Source organism: Piliocolobus tephrosceles, chromosome 20 (genome assembly GCF_002776525.5).
Source record: "Piliocolobus tephrosceles isolate RC106 chromosome 20, ASM277652v3, whole genome shotgun sequence".
NCBI lineage: Eukaryota > Metazoa > Chordata > Mammalia > Primates > Cercopithecidae > Piliocolobus > Piliocolobus tephrosceles.
The window spans coordinates 9,004,106-9,023,433 of NC_045453.1; the positions used below are offsets into that span (position 1 = coordinate 9,004,106).

At 49.3% G+C, this 19,328-nt stretch overlaps 1 protein-coding gene across 5 annotated transcripts in view; it reads left to right on the forward strand.

Annotated features, from left to right (window-relative positions):
- The window catches only part of EPB41L1 (erythrocyte membrane protein band 4.1 like 1), a 139,371-nt gene that overhangs the window by 80,375 nt on the left and 39,668 nt on the right, over window positions 1-19,328 (forward strand). For 3 of the 5 annotated variants that reach the window (XM_026455272.2, XM_026455273.1, XM_026455271.1), the window contains 9 exons: window positions 3,888-4,052; window positions 6,266-6,370; window positions 6,941-6,983; window positions 10,562-10,637; window positions 13,298-13,516; window positions 15,851-15,938; window positions 16,521-16,673; window positions 18,789-18,886; window positions 19,131-19,306. In XM_026455272.2, coding sequence (XP_026311057.1) covers window positions 3,897-4,052; window positions 6,266-6,370; window positions 6,941-6,983; window positions 10,562-10,637; window positions 13,298-13,516; window positions 15,851-15,938; window positions 16,521-16,673; window positions 18,789-18,886; window positions 19,131-19,306 — 1,114 coding nt within the window. In that variant the 5' untranslated portion in view covers window positions 3,888-3,896. Of the gene's footprint in view, window positions 1-2,094; window positions 2,286-3,887; window positions 4,053-6,265; window positions 6,371-6,940; window positions 6,984-10,561; window positions 10,638-13,297; window positions 13,517-15,850; window positions 15,939-16,520; window positions 16,674-18,788; window positions 18,887-19,130; window positions 19,307-19,328 lie in introns of all 5 variants that reach the window. The other 2 variants (XM_026455270.1, XM_026455269.1) reach the window with 1 other exon arrangement.

Sequence of the window (19,328 nt, forward strand, 5' to 3'; positions counted from 1 at the left end):
AAAAAAAAGAAAGAAAAACTGAAAAATGAAAAGGAAGTGTGGGGCAGGGGACCTGGAGCACATGGCTAGCCCAGGGTGGATGCTGTGTCTGTCTGTCTGTCTGTCTGTCTATCAGAGGCCTCCCATGATGGATGGTGCAGCGGAGAGGGCCTGCCAGGTCTAGCTTGAATCTCTCTCATGCAATATGATAGATTTAGAGGAAGGGCCCGGACTCAGGGGTGAGGGTTCCTGCTCATTTCTCTATTTCCCTGATTTTAGCTTCAAAGCTTTTTTTTGAGGATCTGTTGATTGGGGGCAGGAATGGTTGCATCTGATGCCCCTCCCCTCCCCTACATTTTAAAAAAGCCAACTCGTACGTTTAAAAAAGTACATCCATATATTTTATTTATTTATTTATTTATTTATTTATTTATTTATTTATTTATTTGTTTATTTATTATTTTTGAGACGGAGTCTTGCTCTATCACCCAGGCTGGAGTGCAGTGGCTCACTGAAACCTCTGCCTCCTGGGTTCAAGCGATTCTCCTGCTTCAGCCTCCTGAGTAGCTGGGATTACAGGCATGCATCACCACACCCAGCTAATTTTTGTATTTTTAGTAGAGATGAGGTTTCACCATGTTGGCCAGGCTGGTCTCGAACTCCTGACCTCAGGTGATTCACCTGCCTTGGCCTCCCAAAGTGCTGGGATTACAGGCATGAGCCACTGCTCCCAGCCTACATATGTATATTTTAAAAGATAAAAGTAGTTCCAAAGCATATAAAGTGAAAAATGAAGTTTTCTCTCTTATGTCACCCTGTTCCCAGGGATCTCTTTCATTTTCCTCTACCCACTTCTACCTTACCAACCTCTCTTAACAATTTGGTGAGTATCCTTTCAGACCTGTTACTAAATGCATGCAAACACAAACATATGTTGTTGAGGTTACTGTTTTCTTTTTCTTTTTTTTTTTTTTTGGTTGGAGAAGGAGTCTCGCTCTGTTGCCCAGGCTGGAGTGCAGTGGTGCAATCTCAGCTCACTGCAACCTCTGCCTCCCAGGTTCGAGTGATTCTCCTGCTTCAGCCTCCTGAGTAGCTGGGATTATAGACGTGTGCCAGCACACCAGGCTACCTTTTGTATTTTTACTAGAGATGAGGTTTCACCATGTTGGACAGGTTATCTCGAACTGCCGACCTCAGGTGATCCGGCCTCCCAAAGTGCTGAGATTACAGACATGAGCCACTGCACCTGGCCTGTTTTGTTTTTCAAATATAAAAATGAGACCATGCCATTCTCTCTCTTTCTCTCTTTCTCTTTCTGTAACTTGCTTATTCCAGCAGAATAGCTGGGCAATGGGTCCTTGACTCTCTGAAATCTCCTCATTTACTGCTGAAAGGGGAAAATGACAAGAATCGTTTATCCCAGAGAGCATTTCTCTACGTTGCTCATGTTTTGGATGAGTCCCAGGGAGGTGAAGTGACTGCCACATTTGTGGCCGACTTGGGGACTGAGCCTATTCTTTTGACTTTTACATCGTCAAGGCTGCACGTTTTTTTTTTTTCCCCTAAGTTTCATCCTGTCATTCTCTTTTTGGATCTATTCTGTGAAGTTACTAGGGCAGGAATTATTGAAGCTTGGGGCATGAAGAGGTGTGTCCAGCTTCAGCACTGGAAGTGTCTGGAACCCAGGGCTCTTTTGGTTAAATTCTGTGAATCCAGCTTTGCTGAGGAGCTACCAAGCGCCAGGTGAGGTGGCTGGAGAGACAGCCCGGTTTGGGCCCTGCCTAGCGGCGGTCACTGGCGGCCTCATGTGCTCCTGGCAGAGCGGGGCTCCCTGGAAGGACTCATCATCCTTACGAAAGGCCCAGAGATTAGAGTCCCTGAAGAGCTGCAGACACAGGGTGGGAGGGGTGCCTGTGACCTCAGCCACTAACCCCTCACCTCCCATGACCCTCCCTCCTCCCCACTTCCTCTGTCTCTCCCTCCCTCCTCCCTTTGCCCTGTGACTCTTTGTCCGTTTGCCTCCATCTGTCTCTCTCCGCATGTGGTTCCTGCCCCTCTCGCTGTTACACCATTGCTGTCCCTCCCTGTCACATGATCTCCTTCATGCCAATGCAGGCGTGCTGGTCACCATGACAACAGAGACAGGCCCTGACTCTGAGGTGAAGAAAGCTCAGGAGGAGGCCCCGCAGCAGCCCGAGGCCGCCGCCGCTGTGACCACTCCTGTGACCCCTGCAGGCCACGGCCACCCAGAGGCCAACTCCAATGAGAAGCATCCACCCCAGCAGGACACGCGGCCTGCTGAACAGGTGTGTGCACGAGAGCATGGGCGTCGCTTTCCTGCCCAGACCATCCTCCAGGTCCAGTTCTTAGGGCCCCAGTATTTTTTCAGGAGGGAGGAAAGAAGGAAACTAAGATTTATTAGTGACCCTTTTACATGCCAAGCACTGTGCTGGGAGCATTGTAGTTATTTTCTTTTTTTTTTTTGAGGCAGGTCTCACTCTGTTGCCCAGGCTGGAGTGCAGCCTCAATCTTCCAGGCTGAAGCAGTCCTCCCGCCTCAGCCTCCTGAGTAGCAGGGACAACAGGTGTGCATTACCACACCTGGCTAATTGTTTTCACTTTCTCTTTTTTTTTTGATTTGGAGTCTCGCCCTGTCACCCAGGTTGGAATGCAGTGGTGCCACTGCACTCTTGGTTCACTGCAACCTCTGCTGCCCAGGTTCAAGCAATTCTCCTGCCTCAGCCTCCTTAGTAACTGGGATTACAGACATGCACCACCATGCCTGGCTAATTTTTGTATTTTTAGTAGAGACAGGGTCTCACCATATTGGCCAGGCTGGTCTCAAATTCCTGAGCTCAGGTGATCCACCTGCCTCGGCCTCCCAAAGTGCTGGGATTACAGGTGTGAGCCACTGCGCCTGACCATAATTTTTTTTTTTTTTTTTTTTTTTTTAACTTTCAGTAGAGATGAGGTCTTGCTATGCTGCCTAGGCTGGTGTTGAACTCCTGGGCTCAAGTGATTCTCCCACCTTGGCCTCCCAAAGTGCTGGGATTACAGGTGTGAGCCACCACGTTTGGCCCATTGTGATCATTTTTAAATTTTATTCTCTCAAACTAAAGAGGGTAGCTACTAACTCCCCCATTTTACACTTGGGGAAACTGAGCACCAGCAAGATAAAGTGAGTTATCCAAAGTCACATTGCCATAAAGTAACAGAGGTGAAGTCAAATCTAGATCTGATTTTGAAGCCTGAGTTCTTTCCGTTTATTTTCCTACCCCTGAACCTGTCTGTTCTAGCTTGGCTAGCCCCATGTTCTAGCTTGGCCAGCCCCTAAAGCTACAACAGATTCACCTCATCATCTAATTAACACCTTCCTTAATTCACAACAGGCCTGGAGGGGGCAGGGACTTGGCCAATATCACTGAGGGCATCAGCAGTGGAGTTAGGGCCCGGGGCAGGGGGCGGGGGGGGGGCGGGTCTCTGGCCTTTCTCCTCTCCTTTAACTCAGTCCACAGCTCCCAGACTCCTGCTAGATCCAGTGACAGACAAAAAGAAGGAGACCAGATGGATGCTATGCTGAGTCACGCGCTGCTCTAGGGAGACAGGGCAGCTCTGGCCACTGGCTTTGGTTTCACGGGATGCTCCTGCCTCAGAGGATGCCTATGGCAGCAGTAGCCTGTCAGGAAGATGGGGACCCCTCACACAAGGCCACCCATTGTGCATGGAAGCCCTGGCTCTCCTTCTGCACACACCAGCCGTGACCCTAGTTGCCCTGTGGGTCTCAGACGGCAGCGACTCTCATTCTGGGGTTTGTCTTGGCCCCAGATGCGTCCATATTGCTTCTTCCTTATATGAAAGGCCATGGCTTAAAACTCACTGAGCAAACTGTTACCTTGCTTGGTCTTGCAGAGCCTAGACATGGAGGAGAAGGACTACAGTGAGGCCGATGGCCTGTCGGAGAGGACCACGCCCAGCAAGGCCCAGAAATCACCCCAGAAGATTGCCAAGAAATACAAGAGTGCCATCTGCCGGGTCACTCTGCTTGATGCCTCGGAGTATGAGTGTGAGGTGGAGGTAGGGGAGCACTGAGTGCCATATGTCCTGTCCCTGGTTGGCCAGCCTCAGGTCCAGGGCAGGCTCCTGTGTGTACCCAGCCTGGGCCAAACCAGAGGAGTCCTGGACCGGCCACAGCGTCCAGAGAGATGACCTGGCTCAGAGCTCCTTTGTACAGATGGTGGCACCAAAGCCTGGAGAGAGTGGTTATGGTTGCAAATAGAATTAGACGAGGTACAGGGCTGGCACCACGGGAAGATTTTACAGGGTGACTATACCTTGGCAAGGATGCCACCATGTAAGTAAGGGCTGATCTACAAATAGTAGACCTGGGAACTGGGCTCCCTTATTCACCCAGGAGAGACTGACATTTAAATTAAATCATTTTTATATACTGGGTGGAGAGAGGGCTCCTCCTTTCCTAGTGAATATCCCTGTCCAGGGTACCATCTCAAGTCTCCAGGACAAACTAGTCACCTGAGGGTTCTATAGCAAGCCCATCACCCCATCACAGGGAGCCGGCTCACTGGGAGGATGTCACCCAGGCCGTGTAGAAACCCTGCCCCATGGTGGTGACACAGCAGATGCCTCCTTCTGGGGTTGGCCCTCCTGGCCTCACATTTAGGTCTCCTTTTCCTGTATAGGTTCTGACTCCTGCCCTAATTCTGAGCTCTCACTGGCCCCCTCTGTGAGCCCTTAGAGGTTCTACCCCTGCCTAAGCAGCATTACTGGCCCTTCTCCGCATGTGTCAAAGAGCTCAGAGGGTGTCCTTGCTACTAAGATTTATAGGAGCTGTCCCCTTTTCTCCCCCATGCCCTGGTTTTAGGGGTGTGACTTACTCCTGAGTCCTGGGAGGCTGAGTCCCTCTACTCTACAGGGTTTTGTTTTGTTTTTATGTGTATGTATTTTTTCTTTTTTCTTTTTTTTCTTTTTTTGTTGAGACAGAGTCTTGCTCTGTTGCCCAGGCTGGAGTGCAGTGATGCAATCTCGGCTCACTGTGACCTCCACCTCCCAGATTCAAGCAGTTCTCCTGCTTCAGCCTCCTGAATAGCTGGGATTACAGGTGCCCACCACCACACCCAGCTAATTTTTGTATTTTTAATAGAGACAGGGTTTCACCATGTTGCCCAGGCTGGTCTCAAACTCCTGGCCTCAAGTGGTCTGCCTGCCTTGGCCTCCCAAAGTGCTGGGATTACAGGCATGAGCCACTGCACCTGACTGTGTATGTATTTTGTCTATAGAAAGATTTCACCTTCCCTGCTCCTGGGACAAAGGAAAGGGCTATCTTCTATGTCCTCTCTCCTACCGTGTTGGGCCCCAAGATGCCATTTCTGCCTGTCCTAGAAGTGCTTAAAGCGTTTGACTGAGGCCAGGTCCTCTCTCTGTGATGATCTCCAGGTTCAGGAATTCCTTGTCAGGCTTGGTCCTGAGGGTCCAGCCAGACCTTACAGGGGCCTCACTCCCTCTCTAGAGTCCCTGCTTCTTTGGGTGGTGACTGCCTCCTGTTCCCCTGCCCTGTGATCCCCTTATTGGTGCTCATCTTTACCCCTGTGGGTTTGGAGTGCACCCAGTCAGGTTCTTGGCTTCATCATTTTGAATGGTGTTTCAGAGAGGCCCAAGCCTAGCTCTACAGGAGTGGGAGGAACCTATCCGGCCCTAGCAATGGTTCTTCCAGCAGAAGCTGATGGAGGCCCCATAAGCCTCTGTGAAACCTCACTGGCTGTGGGGAAGGGAGTGGTGGGCTAGCCTGGGCTGCCCTGGATTTCACTCAGGGAAGGGAGGGTCACACTGTGACCCTGAGTCCCAAGCCCTCCCCTTCTCCCCCTGCCCGCTTCTGTCATATTCCAGGGGCTTCTTCTCTTCCTCTCACACCTAAAGCTTAGGACTTGGTTTTCTGCTCCTTCAGTCTAAGTTAGCCTCCTTCTCTTAATCACTAAAAAGGAAGGAGAAAGCCGTCACTTCCTATGCCTTCCACTTCAGCTTCTCCCCAAGCAAGCTCAAGGTCCAGAAACCCCCACCAGAACTTGGAAGAAGGCCATCAAGGAGCTGGCCATTGTTGTCACCCTCTTAGGACTCAGAGGGCAGAGCCAGGTGGGTGGCAGGAGTGCTGCATTCCTGTCCAGATGCCAAAAGGCCCTTGGGGTTTTTGAGTTGTCCTGGTGGAGCCTAGGGTATCTCCCAGCCTCACCCCGGGGTATACTTCAGCCTCACAGCTGTTCTGCTTCCCTCCTCAGAAACATGGCCGGGGTCAGGTGCTGTTTGACCTGGTCTGTGAACACCTCAACCTCCTAGAGAAGGACTACTTCGGCCTGACCTTCTGTGATGCCGACAGTCAGAAGGTACCTGGACTAGGGAGCAGGGTGGGGCCTGCACTTCCGTTAGGCCCCTGTAATCCTGGCCACCCCGCATGGCTTCCATTAGTGCTCAGATCACTAAGCATCTTCTGTTTGCATGTCCCCAAGGTTCAACCAGCCCTATCTACCCGCAGTTCCCTGTCTCAGCCATTTCTTGGTGACATACAGGTCACCCCCAGGTGGGAATTTGAAGAGCCCTGGTCTGGCTGCTAGAGTTGCTGGGGGAGCTTAGGAGCTCCCTGCCAGAGCCTCTCCCCCATCCTTGGGAGACTCTGAATTTCCTCCTTCCTGCCAGTCCCATTGCAGCTGTATCACCTGCTCACTAGAACTGCCTCAGGGCAGTGGCAGCTCCGGGACACTGGGTCCAAGCCTGGTAGTGAATCCTGGTCCCATTCCCCTCACCCCTTAGGCCCAAGAAAAAGGGACCAGGAGGCTTAGCCAAGGAAGGGCGTTGCCCACAAGGGGCTGCTGACCGGCCATTTCAAGATATTTCTCCCAGCCAAGTCAGGTTCTTTCCTGCATATTCCCTCTGAAGATCTCTGTCTTTTCTTTCAGAACTGGCTGGACCCCTCCAAGGAGATCAAGAAGCAGATCCGGAGTGAGTGGCTTGCTGTGGTTGGGGAGGTGAATGGGTGAGGGGATTCCAGGCCATGAGGACCTCCCTTGTACTGCTCTCTCCTCCTTTAGAAAGTGCATTCAGGCTGGGCGCCGTGGTTCACGCCTGTAATCCCAGCGCTTTGGGAGGCTGAGGCGGGCAGATCACTTGAGGTGAGGAGTGTGAGGAGTTTGAGACCATCCTAGCCAACATGGGAAAAGCATGTCTCTACTAAAAAAAATACAAACATTAGCTGGGCTTGGTGGTGAGTGCTTGTAATCCCAGCTACTTGGGAGGCTAAGGCACTGGGACTGCCTCAAGCGATTCTCTTGAACCCAGGAGGCAGAGGTTTCAGTGAGCTGAGATCACACCACTGCACTCCAGCCTGGGCAACAGAGCAAAACTTCATCTCAAAAAAAGAAAACAAAAAAAAAAAAAAAGAAAAGAAAGTGCATTCAGATCTACGAGTCCATGTACTCCACATGGCAGATCTTGGGGAGAAGCCAGAGCGGGAAGGGCAAGTCTAAGGCCCAGAGAAGAGAAACGACTGTGCAGAGTCACACAGCAAGTTAGCAGAGGAATCATAAATACATTCAGGATGTCAGCTCTAGAAGGGACCTGCAGAGCCGTCTAGGACAAAGGACAAGCAGATGGGCTGGAAACAGCCACCCTTCTGTCCGGGAATGGTGTAGATTTCAGTAGGCAACAACCCTTTTCTCAGAGGCCCAGAGAGAGGCAGTTATTACCTAAGGTCACAGAGCCAAATGTTGGCTGAGCCAGGTCTTGAGTCCTGGTCTGCCAACACCATCCTGTGCTATTTTCAAGGCCTGGGGTGAAGGCAGATGAGCAGGCCAACAACCTGTCCTTTCTGGCCTAGAGAAAGCATGTTGGGAGGGATGGGGCGGCTCCCAAATGGCAGAAGGGGGAGGTAGGGGGCCTCAGCAAGGCAGCCTGAGCAGTTGGAGACCTGGGGCCTCGAGGCGGAGATGCCTCCACCCAGGGCCCGTCCCCCTTGGCTGTGGTTGGTCTCTCCTGAACTCCCTGGTCCCCTGGCTGGAAAGCTGTAGCTGAGCCTGTTGCCATGACAGCGGGCAGCTGGGCCTTGGGATGCCAGCTGACTCTGCAGGAGGGGGCTCGAGGAATTCTTCCTGTAGGTTCTGTCAGTTGGAGACAAAGAGGCAGGCAAACAGACAGAGCGCACTCCTTAGGGGGCTGACGGATCCTCCGACTGGGCTTCAGGCTGTCCCCCAGGAGCCCCAGCCTGGCTGGGAGGCCTGTGTCTCATGACTTAAAGAGATTGGAACAGATAGATACAGGCAGCCGAGCGTGTGGTGTTTGGTCAGGACCAGGAGGTTGGGAATGACAGGCGGCTGGACCAAATGGTCAGGTCTCAGCATCACTCTCAAAGGTGGCCTGTAGCCCCTGCCAGCACAGCCCAGGCCTGGTGGATGTCACTCCTTGTAGCCATCCCAAGTCATCGAGTAATAGTCTTGATCCCTAGCAAGCACCTTATCCAGGAGAGCCACAGTCTCTGCCTCTACCCCTGTAACTTCCAGCCATTCATCCTCATCCTACCTTCTGGTGCCCCAGTAGAGCAATGTTTTGCCCTCTGTGACAGCACCTCAGCCTTCTGAAGGTGGTGCCGTTGGTCCTTGTGGCCTGGGCTTCAGAGTTGGGTGTATCTCCTCCCAAACCTCAGTGCACCTGGGGCGAGGTAGGGCAAAGTAGGGCACCTGGGGCAAGCTCTCCACCTCTCCGGGTCCCTGCTTCTCCTTGGCCAGTGGATTAGTAGTTCCTGCCTCATGAAGTGGGGGCGACAGTTCAATGACATAGGTATGGACAGCACCAAGCACATAGTAGGTGCTCAGTAGCTGTTTTCTTCTTGCTTCCCTGAGGCAATCTGGTGTGATGGTTAAGCAACCAGACGCTGAGGCCAGACTGCCTGGATTTGAATGTTAACTCCATCTGCTTCTGGTGTTGACTGTGCCTCGGTTTCCTCCTCTGTAAAGCAGGGTAATGCTAGTACTTATATTTACGTTGTGAGGATTAAATGAGTATTACATGTAGAATGGTACCTGCACACGGTAGCACCCAGTATGCAATTAGCTATTATTATTTATTATTATTATTGATTATTACCATTATTATTCCTGAGGTAGGAATTCCTGAGACTTATTATTCCTTGAAGGTGCTTTTTCCAAGGAGTTGGTGTGGTCAGGTGCCTGGGCTCTGGGGCCAGATGGCCAGAGTTAGGATCCCCATTTTCTACCACTGACTAGCTGAGTGACCCTGAGAGAGTGACTTAACCTCTCAGAATTCATCTATAAAAAAGAAAGTCAACTTCAGGATGATTATGGAGATCGAACCCCATACATGTGCATAAAGTTCTTAGCAAGCGCAGTGACTGGCATCTAGTAAAAGTTTGAGACGTGACATCTGTATGGTGCAGATAGTGGTTACCGCAGAGATAAGGATGGTAGTGGTGATGTGATGTGACCTCCAGCGGTCCATGACCACAGCCCTGCCCTGGATGGGCCTCACTTTCTCATTTTGTCAGGGGCCATTTTGAGCCTGAAACCTGAAATTCCCAGGAGTGGTCTGACCATTGTTGTGGATATGTAGACTTTCGCTAATTTTGTCCAGTACCTCACACCTACCTGCCTTCATCCCCTCTCAAGTGGCTACCCCTTCTCTGGGCTTGCAGAGCTTGCTTCCAGCTATAACCTCAGCCTTTATTCCCCTGTGTATCTTCTTAGATGTGTACCATTGGTTTTTCACATCTAAGTGTGGAGGTTAGCATTTATCCCCCTAAAATATCCCTTTGTTACATTTAGCTCATTATATTTGCCTTTTGGGTCTTATTTATAATTCAATCCTGTCATCTGAGATGGAGTCAACATGATACAGGGCAGAGTTTTCCAACGTGTGTTCTGAGAAACATTAATCTTGCAGGATGCTTTGTAAAATATGGGTACAACAGATCAAATCATTTTTGGAAATTCTTGAATGCATGTTCCCCTCAGAGAGCTGCAATGCACAGTAGCAGGGCGAGGGCTCTGACAAGTCCAAATTTAAGAAACCTGTTTAATGTGGTATTATTTAGACTTTTTTCTTATCATTGACATACGATGACCCAGACTAGGGTATAGACCAAGGAGCCAGATGGCCTGGGTTTGAACCTCAGCATTGCCGCTTCCAAGTGGGGTGACCTTGGGCTGACTGCTTTACTGCCTGGGCCTCAGTATCTTCATCTATAAAATGGAGCTAATCATAGGACTTACTTATGGGGTTGTGGTGAGGTTTACTGAAGTAATGTTTGTAAAGTAATTAACAGTGTGTCTGGCATGCAGTGTCAGTTTTCTTTCTTTCTACCTTCCTTCCTACTGCTAGCTCACAAGTCTCTTAACCTGGGCCTCAGTTTGCTAATCTGTCAAATGGGAGTAATGTTCCAGCCTTCCTGATTGGATTGTCCTGAGATTACAGATAGGAGAAGACTTTGAAAAACTGCCCATAGGATGGTGCATCTGGACCACCCAATGGGGTGATAGGGCCTCGCTGATCTCTCTCCCATCTCCTCTCAGGTAGCCCCTGGAACTTTGCCTTCACAGTCAAGTTCTACCCACCTGATCCTGCCCAGCTGACAGAAGACATCACAAGGTGAGGGCTGTGGAGGGAGAGGCAGGTGTGCTGGCTGTGTGGGACTATGGATGAGGGCTCCTGGCCCTGGGGACACAGGCAGTATGTGATAGCAGCTGCAAATGCAGTCTCCTCCAAGGTCAGGCAGACAGCATCAACACAGGAAGCCGACTCATTGTAAGAAACACAGTGATGCAAGCACAGTGGTCAGTGGCAGCTGACCCTTGACGTCAGAGGAAGAGGTATCACAGGGAGCTGTGGGGCCCCTTGTAGAGAGGACAGAAGCCACCTAAAACAGTTGCTGTTCCCCTCCGGGCCATCACTGTCATGTAGGAATTGGGCCTGATTGTTGGAATGAACCTAGAGATTAAAGAATAAAAACCACAGTTTCTAAATGTTGGCAACAAATGCAAACTTTAAAACAACATAGCATGGGCCATCTATGCATGGGACATACCAAACCCATGTGAAGGCTGCTGTGCTGGGTGAGCCACCAGTTTGCAGCATTGGGAATATGGAGGGAGTAGAATGGGATGCCTTTGAACGTGGGACTTTGGTCTGCATGCCACTCTGTGCACAGGTCAGGCACATGGAAGTCAAGTGGGGCTTGGGACTCCCCACAGTGAAATGAGTGCAAAGCATCCTTCGGAATGGGAGCTTCTGTGGGGTTACCCATCTCTGGAAACCAGAACAGGGGGAAACCCTTCTCTTAAGCCCTTTCCAAAGAGGTAGTCTTACTTCATGATATCCTGGGGCTGTGTCATCCAGGTGATGGGCCTTTTACTCCCAACAGAAGATATGGGCTTGGAGTTCCCCTATAGCAGGGGAGGGGCTCCTAAGCCGGCTCCTCTCTCCCATTGGGTCCCTCCTTCACTTTCATGTCGATTGCCTGTTTGCCAGGCCATCGACCAAGGTCAAGATGCTGACTCTGGCCTTGGGAGATAAGACAGATGTTCCTGGAACAGATCAGGCCTGGGCTTTGGCGTCATTAGTCCTAGTTCTGAGCCCTGAGGCCAGGTGCGGGCTAATGTGGCAGCCTCAGGATCTAAAACTCCATTCCCAAGTGGACTGTGTGGGTTAGGCCAGCATAGCTTCCATCCCCCTGGTCTTACTTCTCCTGTTTGTGCCAGACCCTGGGCACTGTGCTTCCAGGAACACCAGGAAGGAAGTTAGGCCTGCCTAACACAGATGGCCCTAGGAGATGGGTGCTATAGCAGCTGATTTCGCCAAAAATAGTTAGGCCTGAAATAAACTGGTCAAAATGACAAATTGATTGAAATGAAAGATTGGTCAGAATATTTGGCAGTGATTTCTGAATTTTGAGACTTTTGAATAGAATGCCCATAAGCCTGTACTTGGTGCCAGTGATGTTTGAGCTGCTGATTCTGAGTCTATGCCTTGGCCCTGGGCGCACACTGAGGTTGCACATACTTTTTGCCAGGACTTCAGTTCTGACTGTGAAATAATGTCACAGAGTAGTAAGAATTATATTAAGTAAAAGGCACTTAAAAGAAAAAAGGCCAGATGTGGTGGCTCACACCTATAATCCCAGCACTTTGGGAGACAATGGCAGGAAGATTGCTTGAGACCAGAGTTTGAGACCAGTCTGGGCAACATGGCGAAACCCTGTCTCCACCAAAAATACAAAAATTAGCTGGGCGTGGGGCACGTGGCTGTAATCCCAGCTACTCAGGAGGCTGAGGCAGGAGAATTGCTTGAACCTGGGAGGCGGAGGTTGCAGTGAGCTGAGATTGTGCCACCGCACTCCAGCCTGGGTGACAGAGTGAGACTCCATCTCAAAAAAAGAAAAAGAAAAAAGAAATAGGCAATTGAAAAAAATGGTGAAACATAACAAAAATGGACAGGGAAGCATCACTGGCTAAAAATGAAACATTTTTTTTTAATACATAGTAACCAAAAAAGCAATAAAAATGGTTTTAAATGGTTCTAAAATTGTAAAATCGTCCAAGTGTGCATAAAAGTTATAAAAAATCATGGCCTGGTAGTTGGAAATGTTCCTTTAAACCAATTTGTTTTCAGACAATTTACTTAGAGCTGGAGGCAAAATAAGAAAGTTTTGGGAAAGCATTGGCAAGCAGGTTCATCCGGGCAATGGAATACAGTGTGGAAGTTAAAATGAATGGGGCAGAGTTACATGTGCTGACATGGGAGGGCTCTAAGGCCTGGGTATGAAAAAGTGAGCTGTTAGAATCAGAGGCAGCATTTGATGCCATTTACAGGTAAGAAACACCCATAAATCAAAACCACATGCATTTCTGGTCATCAAGAGGAAATTTAGAGTCACCTCTAAAGTGTGCATTTTTTCCTCAATATGAATACAGTATATTACTTGTATAATTAAAACTACATGACATTTTGTAATGGCCAAACCAGCAAAGTAGTCCTATTTAGCTTGAAATTGAGTTAGAAATTGAAAATGCTCTCATAATAGAAAACAAATCCCTCAAATTTAGAAATGCACAAAAATGCTTAAAGCCATGTGAAATGTTGCAAAACCATCTCACAAGACATACCCAGACTGTCAACATATGAAGCGCCAGTGTCTACAAACATCCTTTTCTGCTGAGCTGTGTTCTGTTTGGTTCTGATGGACAGCTGTGTTTGGGGGATCTAGGGAGGAGTAGGGCCCTGTGCCCATGCTGGCTCTCTCCTATCTCCAGATACTACCTGTGCCTGCAGCTGCGGGCAGACATCATCACGGGCCGGCTGCCCTGCTCCTTTGTCACGCATGCCCTACTGGGCTCCTACGCCGTGCAGGCCGAACTGGGTGACTATGATGCTGAGGAGCATGTGGGCAACTATGTCAGCGAGCTCCGCTTCGCCCCTAACCAGACCCGGGAGCTGGAGGAGAGGATCATGGAGCTGCATAAGACATATAGGTAAGAGGGTGCCAGCCAGGGCCTTCTGTGGCTCCTTGGCCAGTGGGAGCCTTCCTTGCAGGCCTGAATGTCCTAGGCCGCTGCATACTGTGCTGTTTGTACCCCACCTGGCTCTGCCCCTAACTTGAGGTATACCTGAGAGCAAATCATCTCTGTAAATAGGAACGATAGTGACTGGCTGTATGGCCTTGATGACCTTTTGGGACCCAAGTTTCTTAAACTCTCCTATAGGTATGATAATTCCCTGTCCTTGGCCTCTGAGAATCAGTTTATCTGCCAACTAGAGATAATAATAGCTACTGTGTCTCTAAGTAAGTGTCCTGGTGTCTAGATCTTGGTGTAGAGTTCAAAAGTTTGGACCCAAAAGCCAGCCTGCTAGGGTTCCTATACTGGCTCTGCCACTTTCTAACCAGGGGATCTCAGGAAGGTCATTTCACTTCCTATGCTTTGCTTTCCTCATCTGTTCAAGGTGGATGCTGTTAAACCCACCTTGGAGGATTGTTGGGAAGCCTAAATAGCACATATTAAAGGCACACTGCATGTTGGCTGTTAGTGTTGCTGTCTGTGGATCGAGGAGTTGAATAGTTGATTGTGCAGGGGAAAGTACCTTGTTCCAGCAGTTGGATGATGATTAACTAGTGTGACTATAGGCTGGTTATTTAACCTCTCTAAGCCCAATTTTTCACCTACATATGCACGAAGTTAGATTATCAGTGTCTCTCAACTATTGGCATTTGGGGCAGGAGAATTCATTGTGCAGAATGTTCAGCATCCCTGGGACCTGGTAAATGCTCCTAACACCTTCTCGGTCATTGTAACAACCCAGATACTCCCACTTTGCCATTGCTTCTGTACAGGTTCCCCTGGAGAGGAACCCTCAGAATGAAATGATTTGTAGGGTCCTTTTAAGCTGGAAGTATTTGGGACTGTAAGTCCAGGATTGTTATGGGGACTCAGTATAATTAATAATGTGAAGGTTCATTATAAACTGTAAAGTGCTGCACCCAGGGAAAGGAGTATGGTGATATTGTCTCATTACTATTGAGGATGGAGGGAATTAGGAGGCTCTTGTTCTGTGGGCTTCATCTGGAGAGGAGGGCCAGGGCCAGATGTGGAGTGACCGTGTATGTGGGGAAGAGCCTGCTGGGGTGTGATGAATACTAGGTCAAGGGTGGCAAATGCTGTCTCTGAGAATCACACACTAACTCTGCTTGGTTAATAGTGACTGCTGTGATGTTGTGTTGAGTAGGACACTGATTCCTTACAATGCCCAGGTTAGCAATGTCCACCTGGGCATAGGAACAGGGAGTAGTGGCCTGCCTGCCATCTATTTGTCATCCCTGTTCTAGATAGCAAGACATCTTAGGATTTGCAAGAGTCATAATAATTCAGAGAACGATGTTCAGATCGATGTGGGCTGGAGAAATACTAACAGCTGTGCCTACAGCTCTTTGGACCTAAAGCACACTGACATCTCATGTCCAGGTATCCTACACAGCAGCCCAGAAGTAGACAGGTCACAGAAAACTGAGGCCTGGAGGATATACAAGCCCTGTAATGAAGTGATTAGGAGCATAAACTCTGAAGTCACACAAATCCTGACTCTTCTCCTTCATAGCAGTGTGGCCTTGGACAAGTTACTTAATGTCTCTGTGCCGGTTTTCTGTTCTGTAAAATGAGAAGAATAATAATACCTATCTTACAGAGTTGTTACGAGGATTCAGTGAGTTAATATGTGTAAAGTGCTTAGAACAGTAACCAGCACATAGTACTCAATAAATGTTTGCTCTGACTAAGTATAAAATGTAGTCCAAGTTTCCTGGCAGCCAAAGCAAAGAAGGAACTTGATTAATTACATAGCTCTTCTTTTTGGAAAGGAGAATGTGCACCTGTTCCTTAGGAGAGATTAAGTGGCTTCTGATACTAAATTCTGCAAGAAATATCCCATGTGGGTAATAATTTAGGAGCCCTTGGGTGGTTATAATGAACAGTGTCCTTAACAATGGTTTTATGGTCATGGAAAAGTAGAATTTATAGCTCACAGTCAATTCAGTGGCAGAATGAGGCAAAAATCCTGACTCCCAGCTCAGCCCTTGTATGCTCCCTGGACTAACAAGACTGGACTTGAGCTTTGGCAGAAGATGGGGGTTGGGTGGGCTGAAGTGGGAGTTGGGGTATACCCTCCTGCTCTGAGGACAGAGGGAAAGGATTAGGGTGAGGCTCAGCATATTTGACTTCACAGAATCATGGGTTCTGATGGTGGCCACCTTTGGCCAGCAGGACTCAAGCCTGGGCCTTTCCCTTGGTCACCTGTGATCACTTTCTTTCCCTAAGGGGGATGACCCCAGGAGAAGCAGAAATCCACTTCTTAGAGAACGCCAAGAAGCTTTCCATGTATGGAGTAGACCTGCACCATGCCAAGGTACCACTGGCTTCCTGGGTTCCCCTAGTGTCTGGGTGGTGCCTCCAAAGAACTATCAGGCTTTTCCCTAGGGCTTGGTGTGCCAGACCCTGTGTTACCTCCAACTTGAAACCTTTTCTGTTCTCATTCTCATTCCTCGAAGTTCCATAACCTTTTATTTTCTCATGATCTGTATCCTTTTCTCCATGTATTTTATTTATGAACCTGTTTGAGCTCCCGCTAGATTGGGAGCATTGTGAGGGAAAGACGTAGGCCTTAGTTTATTTCTGTATTCCTAGCACCTGGCACATAGCCTGGCACAAAGTATGTGCCACTAAATGCTTGCTGGGTGAATGTATGATTGAGTGATTGACAGAGCAAATGATCAGACAAGTGAGTGGGTGAATAAATACCTAAATGGAAGAGTGAATGACTGAATGACTATGGGAGGGATTGGTCAGTGGGACTCCATCATGGAGGCTCTAACCCTGCTCCTGAGAGCTCATTACAAGCAGTGCACAGGGCGGTGTGTTCGGGGTGGGTGGCAGGCTGTCCCCAGGCATGGACCCCGGGCCTTCCATTCCATGGTCTCTTCTCATGCAGGACTCTGAGGGCATCGACATTATGTTAGGCGTCTGTGCCAATGGCCTGCTTATCTACCGGGACCGGCTGAGAATCAACCGCTTTGCCTGGCCCAAGATCCTCAAGATCTCCTATAAAAGGAGTAACTTCTATATCAAGATCCGGCCTGGGGAGGTGAGCCTGCCTTGGGACCTTGGGAAACCCTCCTCCTCACCAGAATCAACTAGAAAGGAGTGAACCCTGGCAGCCGGGCCTGGACTGCCAACACACACACACACATACACACACACACACACAGAGAGAGAGAGAGAGAGAGAGAGAGAAGAGAGAAGAGCCTAAATAAAAGTATAACTGGCCGGGCGTGGTGGCTTACACCTGTAATCCCAAAACTTTGGGAGGCCAAGATGGGCAGATCACAAGGTCAGGAGATCAAGACTACCCTGGTTAACATGGTGAAACCCCATCTCTACTAAAAAATTAAAAAAAAATTAGCCGGGCGTGCTGGTGGACGCGTGTAGTCCCAGCTACTTGAGAGGCTGAGGCAGGAGAATGGCGTGAACCCGGGCGGCAGAGCTTGCAGTGGGCTGAGATCGCACCACTGCACTCTAGCCTGGGTGACAGAGCGAGACTCTGTCTCAATAAATAAATAAATAAATAAATAAATAAATAAATAAATAAATAAATAAAAATAAAAAATAAAAGTATCACCACATACAGCCAGGTGCGGTGGCTCACACCTGTAATCCCAGCACTTTAGAAGGTCGAGGTGGGTGGATCACATGAGGTCAGAAGTTTGAGACCAGCCTGGCCAACATGGTGAAACCCCATCTCTACTAAAAATACAAAATTAGCTGGCACTGTACTCCAGCCTGGGCGAGCAAGACCCTGTCCCAAAAAAAAAAAAAAAAAAAAAGGGAGGGAAAAATAAAAACAGAAGAAGAAGTATAACCACATACATTCAGGTCACACAGATAAATGAATATATGTCTGTGTAAAGTTCATGTATTTACTTATATGTTGTAAGTATGGAAGTTTGTACACATTCTAAGACACACAGACTCGACTATACATACAACACACACAAATGCAAACATGTATATGTCTGCACCTCTTTTCCTTCAATTCCCCACATCTCACCCATCAAAAAGCCCTTTTGGTCATAACGTCTGCTTCTCTTCCTCTCTGTCACACCCTCCTCCAGCAGCCCCCATCTTTCACCTGTGCCTATGAGGGCCTTCTCACTGCCCCTCTGCCCTCCCTCGCCCCTGGTGCTCATCAGGCCATTTTCCTCATAGCTGCCAGAGAGATCTTAAAACGTCCCTTAAATCAGATCATGGCAAGCCCACTCCCCCTTCCCACCCACACCCTTGCTTACACCTTTCAGGAACTGTCTTTAACTCTTGAGCTAAACTCCAAACTCCTTCCATGGCCACCTATCTCTCCCACCTATCCCTTGCCACACTGCCCCACACCTAAGGTGCTTTAGCCTCTTTGGCCTTGAGATCTTTGAATAAGTCAAGCTCTTTCCTGACTGGGTGCTTCGCATTTGATGTTTCCTGTACCTGAAAGTGTCTCCCTGTCTTGCTTCTCACATAGCTGGTTCCTTCCCATTCTTCAAATGTCAGCTCAAGATCACCTAAATCTAGGTCTAGAGGGGATCCCCTGCTCTTCCTTAGATGGCAGGAGCCCCCATGCCTTCCCAGTTCTGCCATACCACATATCTGCCTTCATTTCCCCTGATCAGTGTCTGCAATTATCTTGTTTGCTCATTTATTGTTAGAGGCCCCCCTACCCCCACTAGAATCTTCTACCTTGATCTCCATGTATCTCTAGTGTTTAGCGCTGGACCCGTCACAGAGTTAGGGCTCTGTCACCGTTATTGATTCAGTGAATGAACAGGCCAAAGTCACAGATGCCTGAGAAGAGTTCAGAAAGGATGACTCACGTCTATAATCCCAGCATTTTGGGAGGCTGAGGTGGGAGGATTGCTTGAGCCCAGGAGTTGGAGACCAGTCTAGGCAACATAATGAGACCCATTCTCTACAAAAAATTAGCCAGTGTGGTGTTGTCTGACTGTAGTCCCAGCTACTTGGGAGGCTGAGCAGGAGGATCTCTTGAGTTCAAGGTTACAGTGAGCTATGATCGGCCACCGCACTCCACCCTGGGTAAATGATCGAGACCCCGTGTCTCAAGAAAACATTAAACAAATAAAATAAAAACACAAAGAATGGTCTAGTGGCGAGAGTGAGCTCAGGCCCTGCCTCTAACCTGCCCTTCTTGGTTTTCCAGTATGAGCAATTTGAGAGCACAATTGGCTTTAAACTCCCAAACCACCGGTCAGCCAAGAGACTGTGGAAGGTCTGCATCGAGCATCACACATTCTTCCGGTGAGCCTGACCTTGGATGGGGTAATGGGGATGGGGTAGAGACCATGTGTATGGAGGGGAGCAGGGGAGGAGTTAGTGAGAACGCTGGGAATGTCCTCCTCCCTTTTCCCCAAGTCCCTCCCTTCCTGGGCCACTTTGAATTGTCGTAGTTGGTGGGGTAGTGGGATGAAAGGCCAGATGTGGTCTAACCTTGGGCCTGGCAGTACAGGTTTGATTCCCCCTCCCCTGCATCCCTCTGCTGCAGGCTGGTGTCCCCTGAGCCCCCACCCAAGGGCTTCCTGGTGATGGGCTCCAAGTTCCGGTACAGTGGCAGGACCCAGGCACAGACCCGCCAGGCCAGTGCCCTCATTGACCGGCCTGCACCCTTCTTTGAGCGTTCTTCCAGCAAACGGTACACCATGTCCCGCAGCCTTGATGGAGGTATGGCCCAAACTGGAGGGCT